Raw genomic sequence first — 12480 nt, 5'->3', positions numbered from 1 at the left:
TCAGAGTGGTTGGGGCAATCAGGCAGGCAGGCAGGTGAGTGGTTAGGAGCCAGCGGTCCCAGATTGCAAAAGGGATGTCCGGCTGCCAGTTTAGGCCCTAATTTCGTGCACTGGGCCACTAGTCTGATATAAGGAAATAGAGCATGCTGTAAAATTCAAAGCTTCTACTTATTGTATTTTAACTAATTTTTATTAAGCTTTCTTACATTTGTTTTGTTAAATTAGGGTCACTAGTGTTAGTAAATTAAAACTTTTTATGATTCTTTTAATCTGGAACTTTTATTTTTCAATTTATTTATCTTATAGACCATTGATGAATTCATCAGTTTCTTCAAGCGGCTCTTTTTCAATTTTGATAACCACTTAATTTTCTAGGAATATTCTTCAGGAAGAAGTTAAAGTGAATAGTTTCTTGACATAAATAAGTATATTAGAAAACAGATTTATATTGCTAGGCTTTGAAGAAGAAGATCTTTGTGGGCATATAAAACACCAAGAAATTACAAAGCCATGGTGAAGAACAGGCTAGTTAACTAGAAGTTAAAGCAAGATATCATTTTTTACAGATGTGCCATCAACTGAAAATTAACATGAATTAGTCCTGTTGCTAACAGTGAGCTATGGGTACTAACTTCCCCAAAGCACTGAAATAGGAAGTGGTAGAAGAAACTGGTGAAAGAAACCCCCAGGGCATCCTCTTTCTTACCCCTATGATCCCTTTAATCCTTGAATTGTCAAACCACATAGAAAATGACAGAACTGCATAGTTCTAAGACTAAAGTGAAATTATCTTTTTAAAATAAAATATTAGGTCATTTCATATCTCTGGACAAGAATAAGGCATGTATTCCATGCAGAAAGAATAACTTGGAACAAGAGATGCATATTGCTTTTGTATTTTTAATACAATATTATTATCTATGACTAAGCAGGCTGCACCCAGTAGAAAAAAATTATAGCCAATATTTTATTTTATTTTTTTTGAAACAGATGATTCAACGAGAAGCAGATGTAAAAAACAAGGTAACTGCTGTAGCGCTGACAGACTCTTGTCACAATGTGTGGCATCAAGAAGCTGGCAAAACGATTCGAGAATGGATGAGAGAGGTAAGACTGGGTTTTTTTCAATGCTGAGATGAATGAGTGTGAGACTTTATATCCTGAGCCCCCACCAATGTATATCACCTTCCACCCGCAAACACCCTTTCTAGAGGCAGGAATAGGGAGGAAAAAAAAAAAATAGGGAGAAAAAAAGAAAAAAAAAGACATCTACACTAATAAAAGAGAAACATGTAAATTGACTGTGCATCTACTACGCCCACAAGCCATGCCCACCAGCCAATCAGGAGAAGGATGCAAATTAACCCAAACAAGATGGCTGTGGCCACAGAGAGAACAGGAGGCTTAGGTTGTCTCTGGCAATGGAGGAAGCCAAGCTTCCCGCCCTGCCCTGGCTAGCCCTGGCCTCCGCTCAAGGCTACAAAGTTTCAATTATAAAAGATAAATAAATCTCAACAAAAATGGCAGCAGCCACAGAGCTAGTGATAGCAGGAGGCTTCAGTTGCCCCTGGCGATGGAGGAAACCAAGCTTCCCACCCTGCCTGGCTAGCCCTGACCTTTGCTCAAGGCTACATAGTTTCAATTATAGAAAATAAATAAATCACAGATACCAAGGCCTCCGCTTGGGTCACTGGGGGACATGGCCAGCCTGCAAACCACCACAGGCCCTTCACCCAGGCTGCCCCACACCCCAAGGGAACTCCCATCCTGTTCTGGGACACCCTTCAGGGCAAACCAGCTGGCTCCCACCCATGTACCAGGCCTCTATTCTATCTAATAAAAGAGTAACATGCAAATTGACTATCCTGCAACAAACAAAATGGCTACCCCCACGAGGTCAAAGATGGCTGTCCCCATGTGGACACAAGATGGCCACCACAAGATGGCCAGTAGGGGAGGGCAGTTTGGAGGGACCAGGCCTGCAAGGGAGGGCAGTTGGGGGCAATCAGGCCTGCAGGGGAGTGCAGTTATGGGTAACCAGGCCAGCAGAGGAAGGAAGTTGGGGGTGACTGGGCCTGCAGGGAAGGGCAAGTTGGGGGGTCCCAGGCCCTGCAGGGGAGAGCAGTTGTGGGGGACCAGGCCTGAAGGGGAGGGCAGCTAGGGGCAATCAGGCTGGCAGGGGAGCAGTTAGGAGGTGATCAGGCTGGCAGCAGAAGCAGTTAGGGGCAATCAGGAAGGCAGGCAGGCAAGCATTTTGGAGCTAGCAGTCCTGGATTGTGAGAGGGATGTTCAACTGTTTGTTTAGGCCTGATCCCGGTAGGGTCACCGGAGGGCATAGCCGGCCTGCAAACTACCACAGGCCCCTCGCCCAGGCCACCCCACGCCCCAAGGGACCCCCTATTCTGCTCTGGGACACCCTTCAGGGCAAACCAGCCGACCCCCACCCATGTATCAGGCCCAGTAGGATTGGGCCTAAATGGGCAGTCGGATATCCCTTAAAGGGTCCCAGATTGGAGAGGGTGTAGCCTGAACTGAGGGACACAACCCCCCCCCCCCCCCCCCACAGATTTCATGCACTGGGCCTCTAGTATTTGAAAAAAATAAGAGAAAACCCTTCTGAAGAGCAAGTACTCTGAAAGCCCTCTTCCCTTTTTTGGCTTTCTATAGAATATTATATATGCACACGATATACTGAAGAAGTTTTGGCTGAAGAAGGTCATGATCTGTTAAGAGGTTATTATCCCCTGATATTTAATTTTCCCACCAGTGATTTAGCACTGGTGCACTTAACTAAAAGAAAGGAACTTGGCTATACTTTGGTCTCCTCCTTTCTTGAGTTCTTAAGTGAATTGGCTTACCACTGCCAGTAGGGGGAGAAGAAATAAAAAGTTGAAATAGTGTTTTGGCAGACTCTTGAGCTAGAAGAAACCCTGGAGCTGGTCAGGATCCAGCCTTCAGTTAAGAAAGCTTCTTGTCATTTTTTTCAGGGCTATTGAACTTGAAAACTAACAGGGACTCATTGACTATGCTCCCACTTAAAACAAAACAAAACTTTCAGCTCATTATTCCTTTTATTTCTATCTACTGGTGTGTGTGTGTGTGTGTGTGTGTGTGTGTGTGTGTATGTATATATATATATATAAATATATATATATATATATATATATATATATATATATATATATATATATATATATGCCTAAGCATCCATTTTGACTGAACTAATGGAACGACCAGTTGCTATGACACACACTGACCACCAGGGGTAAGACGCTCATTGCAGGAGCTGCCCTCAACCCTCAGTCACTGATCATTGATGGGGCCTGCCTGCCAGCCACCTGGTCCCTACCTCTGGCTGGCAGGCCCCAATGACCTGATTAGGGCTGGGCCCCAGGTTGGGATGGGATACGGGGGATGGGTGGTGGCAGACTCAGTCCCTTTCCCACAAGGGCCGAGGGCCAGCTCCCTCCTTGGGACTGGCAACCTCCTGGGTTTCTTCCCCAGGCTGGCAGGAGCCTCCCCCTCCCCCTGAAGCCAACAGGCCCTGATTGCCCAATTGGGGCCAGGCTCTGGGCTGGGATGAGGAGCTGGGGAGGTGTGGTGGCAGATGTAGGCGGTGAGGGAAGGAGGAGGCAGGGAACTGTGCCGTGGCAATGTGTGGTTAGCAAAGGGAAGGAGGACGCAGGGAGGCAGGCAATTTGATTGGCCCTGATTGCCGGCCAGGCCAGGGACCCCACCGGTGCACAAATTTCATGCTCTGGCCTCTAATTATAAATAAACAGCTGAAGTTTTTATTTATAATTACCTTTCTGATATTATAAGCAGTTGATATCAGCCACATCTTGCTATAGCAGTTGTTTAGTCAGATCATATGCTTATATGCATAAGCTGGTTGATTTTTATTTTTTTCTCAGTTTTTGTTGATAGAACACCCAGACATTTATTCAGCTGACTGCTCACCATAGTTGTGGTGGGTAATGTCTACCAGCCCTCATGGTGCACGGTAGGAACTGAGTTGACATTGGAAGAGTTTCAAAAAATAGTACTAGGCCAATAGTGGGCAAACTCATTAGTCAACAGAGCCAACTATCAACAGTACAACAATTGAAATTTCTTTTGAGAGCCAAATTTTTAAAACTTAAACTTCTTCTAATGCCCTTCTTCTAAATAGACTTGCCCAGGCCATGGTATTTTGTGGAAGAGCCACACTCAAGGGGGCAAAGAGCCACAATTTGACAACCACAGGACTAGGCTATATAATCCCATAGTGGGGTTATAATACCACCTATCTGTTTACACTGTTGTTGTCATTCTCCATTAGAAGAAGTACCTTTATCATAAAAAGTCCAAAATAGTTTTACTCCATTCCTCATAATGCTGTAAACATATAAAGGTGGATTTATTTTTATCTATTCTAACACCCAGGTGTTTCTGACCACATTAATTTTCATATTTCTTTTTTTTTTTTTTTTACTTGTATCTAAATCCTTAATTGTCTCTTCCAAGGGCTTAAACTTTTTCTAGAGACATTTTATGTATTTCATGCTGATAATTTTTGTGTGCTATTTCTCTGTTCAAATGGATACATGGACAGCTTCCAGCCTATGTGGAATTTAGGGCCTCTCCCAAACTAGAAACATCCCTGACCATTCTTTTTTTTCAACTGGGCATTCATTGTGTTTCTTTCTAGCTGACAAATATAACACAATTTATTTATTTACTTTTTTAGGTATTTCTTGCTAAGACTAGATTAGGTGTCCCCTTCAAAAATCAGAATATATTCTTTGGATTTTATCTGACTGAAATAGGCAGTAATTTAAAGCATCTTAATTTAATCAAAACTGCCAATTATTTCTTTGCTAATAGCCTTTGTTAAAAAAAATTCTAATGTTATAAAATTTTACAAATGGCCTATCTCTTAAATAGTTCCTTCAACTCCCTTGATTATGCCTTAGGCATGAAGCAGCGTGAAGAGTTTTGCATTATGACATACCAAAATTCAAACTACCAAAAAGTAGGCTCAGTCCCCTACTTAACTGTAGTCTTAAACAAGTTGTTTAATATGTTGGATATTCTCATCTATAAAATGTAAAACCTACCTTGTAAATATTGTTGGCACTGTAAAGAAGTTTAATAAATCACAGCTATCGTTGTTGTAGTAAAATTCACATCCCCAAATGTGAAATACATGAACTGTATTTTCCTTTGATGGTATGAATGATTTTCATATTCAAAACACCTTACAAAAGAACAGGAGTTAGGAGAACTGAATTTTGATCATGTTTCTGGCTTTGTTACTCTTTAGGTAAATAAATAATTAAGGATCAAGCATGTTTTGGGAAAGCCACTTTTTGTTCTTCTGAGCCTATTTCATAATTGTGAATTAGAGATAATTTCTATCCCATCTACTTCCTGAACTATTTTAAGAATCAAAGATGATGAGCAAGAAAAAAAAACAAAACTCCTTGAAAAGCATGGCACTATATAAATAAATGAAATGTATTATTATAAAAAAAACACTATAATATCCCAAAAATAAAATTTATATCAGAGTTGATGGAGCTTTAAAATTATCCCTGCTCAGAGTTCATCCCTAAAGCAAGAACAAAAACAGAAACTATAGAAGACTATGCCAGGTGTCCTTGTAAGAACTCAATAAATGTGTGACCCCCTTATAGATAATTTATGTGGTTTGTCAAGATAAGAGTCCAGTGTTTTCCAACACTTAGGATGAAACTCCATCCCCTCTTCTTTCACCTTTATTAGTCCTTATCTATTCTGCAAGACTCCTTGAAATAATGAAGATAAACAAGCCTGGGGTCAGTAAACAGAAAGGACGGTTGTCTTGAGCACGGGTAAGCATGGGTATTGGGAGAAGGTGTGGTAGGGGAGCCTTTGTGTCCCTTGGTGTCCACCTCCTCCTCGCCCCTGCTCTAGCCTCATTTAGAATTATCTCAAAAACAGATATTTTGCAAATATCCCTCCCAAGAAAAACACCTTAGCCAAACTGGAATGTCGTCCCTAAAAACAGCAGTCGAGTTATAGATGAAGCCACAGCACTTTCGGCCTCATGGCTGGCTCCATTATTTCACCAAACACTGCTTTAAAATGTGATAGTAGGACAGTGGTACAAGTTGCCGACTCATCCCTATTAGATTGCAAATTAGTAAAACCGTCTTTTGTTCTGTAAGCCAGTTTAAATTAATATTTTAAAGTTATTGATGTTAAGTACTTGTTTTCTATAAAAAGCTGATTTTTCAGTCCTGTTCATTAGCATACATAAAGAATGTTAAGGACTATATTTTTGTATTACTTGTATAATTGTAAAATAATTTTTTTTAAAGAAGGAATGTCGGAGAAGGTTACTTTTGGCAATTACTACAAGTGAAACCTACTCACACAAAAGGCCCAGTACACATACTAACCCTCCTCACGAAGAGCGGTCAGAGGCGGCCAAAGGCAGCTCTGGAGAGACACTTCTCACATCAGGCCCCAGGACGTGGGCTGTGGGGGCAAGGACGATCCTGGGGACCGTGTGCCAAGCGCAGTAAGCCAGACCTAGGAAGGAACATTCTCCATAATCTGACATATATGTGGCATCTAAAAAAGTAAACACACAGAAGAGAGTAGACGGTGACTACCAGTGGCAGGGAGGTGGAGGAAATGTGGAGATGTTGGACAAAGAGTACAGAGTTGCAGGTATGCAGGTTTCATAAGTGGTCAGCATGACGGTCAGCATGACGACTGTACTTAACAGTATTGGATTGACACTAGAAATTTGCTAAGAGAATAGATTTCCATTTTTCTCACCACACACACACACACACACACACACACACACAAATCTATGTGAGATTTGTTATTTAGCTTGACTAGAGTAAGAAATTATTTTACTATGAAATATATATATGTATATCACATCATGTTATATACTTTAAGTGTATAGTTTTTATTTTAAAAGGCTGAGTGGGCAAAAGGCTGACTTACCCCTAGCTTCTGAAAGTCTTCAGCCAAGCCAGATGTATGGTCTCCATAACCTTCAGGAACCCTTACCTATCACCACGCAGCTCTGTGTGCCGGTGCTGAAAACTCAGCTGGCGAATTGTTCTTGTTCTTGTATGATAATGTTCTTGTTCTTGTAATGTACAATACCTGCCACATTAAAGATCAGTGTCTAAGGCATTGGTGATTTACTACTCAGACAAATGAAATAAAAGTGAATAAACCCCTAAGCTCCAGATACTTCCAAATACCTTGCATAGGAATACCTACTATCTATTTCCTCTTTAAACATAATATACTTTCATAAAAAAAATTTAATTCATTTCATATCTACACTAAAATATTGCAAACCCTTGGTTCAAATGTCAAAGAGAGCCACTCAGTACTGTGGCCAAAGGCACTTCTAATCATTATTAATAGTTCCCAAGCTTTTGGATTTCACAAAGAAGACAATTTACCATCTCCAAATCCCATAAGGTCATAATTTCAGAGTAAAAGACCTTTAAATTGAAAACACTTAACTTTAAGATCACTCACTTCTAGTGACTATTTTTCTCTTTTCCCCTCAGACTCAGAGAAACTCGAGTTACATGATCTATCCTCCTATGCTGGCTCTGGTCCAGGGCTTCTTTCTCCATGCTTGTTGGATGGGATGAGGCTCAGACATGGCTCTGTTGGTACCTCTAGTCCAGTGTGCCCTGTGTTGTCTGCTTGGGCACCTGAGAATAAGATCTCCAGGGAATGGGCATACACTCGTGCATGTTTTGAGTTTAGTTAGGGAATCCATTTTCCTTTTTTAAGTATGTTGAGAAAGAGAGAGAGGATAGGTGGAGAAAGTGAGAAAGAGAATCATCAATATGAGAGAGAAACATCAATCAGTTGCCTCCCATACATTCCCTGATCAGGGATTGGACCCCCCACCTAGGTGTGTGCCCTAATTGGGAATCACACCGGAGTCTTTTGGCATACAGGACAACTCTCCAACCAATTGAACCACCTCGCTGGACTAGATAGTGCTTTCCCACTGAGCTCTGTCACCAGCACTTTGCTAGCGTTCATCTCAACTGAAGAACTGGGGTGGGTGGGGAGAGGGGCAAACTCGGACATTGAGAAGAGTGATAGAATAAGCATTCAAACAGGATAGAGATTTGATTTCTAAATTATAGAACACATCTCAGAATAGGGAATTATATTTGACTAGTGACCTGTTGCAGGAATATTCCTGCAAGACTTCTTGTGGGCTTCCCTCCTGCCACCGCCCCCTCTCCTGCCCCCCTACCTCTCCCGCTGCAGCAGGCGGGGCAGGGCAGGGCAGGCAGGGCTCCCCTGACCCACCGCACCCACCATCCTCGCTGCCTCCTGCCTCCTGCTGCCTCAGAGGCCACTGGGTGCTATGCGCCTCGCCACCCCGTATGTGCTGCCAGTGCTTTCCCTCCAGCAGCCAAAGCTGCCTTGCTTCAGCTTACCCTCCCTCTTCCTTCTATGCTGTCTTCAGTCTTCACCCCTCCCAACCTCCTCATATGCAAATTAACCGCCATCTTGGTTGGGTTAATTTGTATACTCTCTCTGATTGGCTGGTGGGTGTGGTTTGTGGGTGTAGCAGAGTGATGATTAATTTGCATACTACTCTATTAGTAGGTAGGATAAGATAGAATTTCAGATAGTTTGACGTAATGTATTTAGCTGTATGTCTTTCTCATCTTTCTTTACATATGTATCCCAGTGTGCTTACATTATTTTATTTCATTATACTCTATGACATGGAAAGTATATTTTTAGCTTGTTTTGCCCATTTTTCTATATATTTTTCCCAGGGTGGATTGGGGGAGGATAAAGATTTCACAGGTGCACACTTTCACATGTATAAATTTGTGGTATCAAATCTTTACCATTCTACTCAGGTACTTTGTCATTCCTGAGAATTTTTTTACATATTTTTTATCTGTAAAGTGTTTATTTTCTACCCTATTTTTATGATAAATCAAAGTCCAAACATGTGCTCTGGCTGATGTGGCTCACTGGTTGAAAATTGTCCTATGCCTCAAGAGGTCCCTGGTTTGATTCCCAGTCAGGGCACATGTCCAAGTTGCAGGTTTGATTCCCAATCAGGGACATACAAGAGGCAGCCAATCAATGTTTCTCTCTCTCATAGATGTGTCTCTCTCTGCTCCCTTCTTTCTAAAATAAATAAAAATATACTTTTTTAAAAAAATTAAAGCCCAAAGTTATGCCTAGATAAAAACTGAAATTTTAGAATCATAAAATGTTAATTCACATTTTACTTTAAATGTTTAAGTTAAAGGTGACCTGGATAAAATCTATTTTGTTCAGCTTTTTAAAGTCAGTGGTAACGAGTTAAAAAATGATTAATTGCCTGAACATTGTAATGTACCATCACTTTTATTAATACTAGAAATATCCTATAAGACATAGTTTTACATATGTGAAGTGTATGTGAGCAGTATTAAGAGTGACATATCACCTGGGTAATAGCTGACTTTCATCAGATTTGGAGGTACTACTAGGATGAATAATAATTAAAATATATGCCTAATCGCTGCCTGTCTGTCGGTAGTGCTAATTGCTGTCATTGAAAAGACTGAATTGTTTAAGAAAGAGAGAGAGAAAGAGAAAGTCATTCTTCATTGAAGCTATCTCCCTGTATCATTGGGAGCCTATTTTTAGTACCTATAGAAGCCATGATTTTTGAATTTATTAGGGGCTGTGATGAATGATAAAACAAATCATCCATTTACATATCTTGACACTGCTTTGGAGAATGCTTATTTCTTACAAGCAAGTGTCACATTGTATATAAAAGCTGGCTAATTGTCTGCTAATCTTCTGCATTATCCAGAACTCTCTGATGTGGTATTCTATCAATAGTAATATTAATTTTACTTATTTCAAATGTATGAAATATCTTCTAAAACCCCATTTCTTTTATAATTCCTGTTCTTTTGCATTGTATAATTTTTCATTCAACTGCTAATTAATATTAGGAGTGCAAGTTAAGAATACAAATCCACTTTAAATCCTCAAGCTTTTATAATACATGAAAATACTAATATTTTATCTATTTTAAATGTAAAAAAAGAGAGAAAGCATTTAAGAACATTACTAGATGTTGTGTTTGTTTTCATGGATTTTTTTCCACACAGTTCAATAGTTTCATTGATCTACTGTTTCTTACAAAAATCTGCCATGCTTTGTGAACTTCACTTTCTAATCTCATACAGCAACCCTTCCTTTATGTTATTCCTGCTCTCCCTGGTCCCAGAACAGTAGGGTTGCCTTGACAAATCTATTCAAAAGCCATTCCTCAGCCTTTATTGGTGGGGACTGGGGCCTTTGAAATTCTCTCCTCACTGCAACACAGCTGACATCTTCTTCCAGACAGAATGAATTAAGAAAATACAATAAGACACTTGATCTACCAGTCAAGGATCTTTCCACAGTGAGGACGGATTCCATGGTGCACAAGCAGGGCAGCAAGCATCTAAAAATACACAATACGTGGTTGTTTACCAGAATAACAATCAGCGATTTTTCCAACATGATTGATAGGATGATTTCTTTTAAAATAAAATCTGTCTGGAAATTCATTGTGTGTGTGTGTGTGTGTGTGTGTGTGTGTTTGGGAAGTTTTTTAAGAGCTACATATGAGGTTAATCACATTTTTTTAAGCCAGACTTCAAATCAGATTTAAAATGTATGGAAGAAATATAAATTATTTTTATTTCATTTGTCTGAATTATAAATTATTATTATCTTCAATATTGAAAGCTTTGTGTCCTCAGACACACAGCTACAATTCACCAGATTGTGCTTCTTTTGAATCCTTTAATACATCCTTCATTGATCCAGATGAAGTAAAAATTAAAAGATGGTATAAGGGCTAGATTTTGAGGAGTAAGTATAAAATCTATTTTCTTCTAGTATAACAAATACAAAGAATATAGTTTTAAAATCTAGATACTTTTTCACATGTTCAAAATAATATTAATTTCCATCTAAAAGTTAATAATGGACACCCTTTTTAGTTTCTTTTAATTATAGTCCTAGCCTTCTCTTGGAAATATATTACATCATCAGAGGCCCGGTGCATGAAATTCATGCACAGGTGCAGTCCCTAGGCCTGGCCTGCACAAGCGTCTGGTGTAGAAGGGTAAGTCCCAGCTGACCTGGGCCCCTACACATCCCCCTATGCCTGAGTCACAGCACCCAAGTCCCTACATGGAGATGCTATGAGCATGGCTGGATGCTGTGGGCCTCTGTGCCCCCCAGTGGTGCCGCACAGAAGCTGGGCAGGCTGCATGCTATTTCCCAGCTGGCCTTGTAACCCGGCTCCTGTGTGAACCCAACTGGCCCCTCTGATCCCGGTGGCTGCAGCCCAGCTCACTCAGAAGACCCCATGCCGGTGCAGGGTGGGATCCTCACAGGTGCCCAGCACCAGAGTACGGAGGCTTTCCTGGAGTGTAAGCCCTGGTGTCCTGGGGAAGGGTGGAATGGATAGTGAGAGCGAGTTTAGAGATCAACCTGCATTCTCACCTCACCTCTGTTCCCGTCAACCCCGCCCCCAGGTAGCCAGTGAGAGGTTGCAGTGTGCTGCAGACACCCACTATGTTCCACGTCACCCCCTGGTGGTCAGCACACATCATAGCAAGCAGTCGAACTCCCAGTTGAAGGGACAATTTGCATATTAGGCTTTTATTATATATAGGATGGTTTTTATAAAGGTCACGTGTCTTCTTAATATCAACACACGTGATTTGCTGAATTGTAGAAGATAAACTTTCACAGTTATGTTGGTCGTGAATAATTACAGAAAGTTTGCATAAGAAAACCTTTTATAGAGTGTGAAAAATAAATTGAGTATACTTCTAGTGGATAAATTAATCTCTACCACCTGAAAAGTTGGTCTTGGCTTAAATCATGCTTCAACAGGAAATTGTCTCTATTACATTGCAGAACTGCTGTAATTGGGTCTCTAGCTCAGAACCATTAGACACATCAGTGGAGTCCATGCTGCCTGACTGCCCCCGAGTTTCTGCAGGTATGTGTTTGATGTGATGTATGGGTTTTGTGTTTTTTAAGGTGGAAAAAAAAAATAAGCTTATGAGATGACTTCTGTTTTGCAAATTAATCATGTTGTTTGGCCATGAATCTTCAAATGAGTTATTGATAACATACAGCATGGGTCTGATCCACTACCAGAAATTTGTTAAGTAGCTGAAAATGCTTACCATCAAACTCTGTAAAGATGAATAGATGAAACAACCTGAGAGTACTGAAGACAGTTGCTGTTGAAGCTTAGGGAAGCAAGATATCTATAAATTAAAAGTTGATTATAAGACAAGGACTGGGTAGCCATTGCAGGATCTCAGAATATTTGTCTCTGATTGACTACCAACTAAATGATACAACAGCAGTCAAGTCTTTGAATTTGGAAATGAGACTGCTGTGACATAGAGTCTT

At 40.6% G+C, this 12480-nt stretch overlaps 1 protein-coding gene across 6 annotated transcripts in view; it reads left to right on the top strand.

Moving 5' to 3' along the window:
- FAM172A (family with sequence similarity 172 member A) overlaps window positions 1–12480 on the top strand; it is a 338830-nt gene that overhangs the window by 213748 nt on the left and 112602 nt on the right. For all 6 annotated transcript variants that reach the window (XM_036408793.2, XM_036408791.2, XM_036408787.2 and 3 more), the window contains 2 exons: window positions 991–1107; window positions 11974–12058. In XM_036408793.2, the coding sequence (XP_036264686.1) occupies window positions 991–1107; window positions 11974–12058 (202 nt within the window). The remainder of the gene's footprint in view (window positions 1–990; window positions 1108–11973; window positions 12059–12480) is intronic.

Source organism: Pipistrellus kuhlii, unplaced genomic scaffold (assembly GCF_014108245.1).
Source record: "Pipistrellus kuhlii isolate mPipKuh1 unplaced genomic scaffold, mPipKuh1.p scaffold_m20_p_4, whole genome shotgun sequence".
Lineage (NCBI taxonomy): Eukaryota > Metazoa > Chordata > Mammalia > Chiroptera > Vespertilionidae > Pipistrellus > Pipistrellus kuhlii.
The sequence above is the reverse complement of the archived record's forward strand: the minus strand, read 5'-3'. Positions and strand labels throughout refer to the sequence as shown.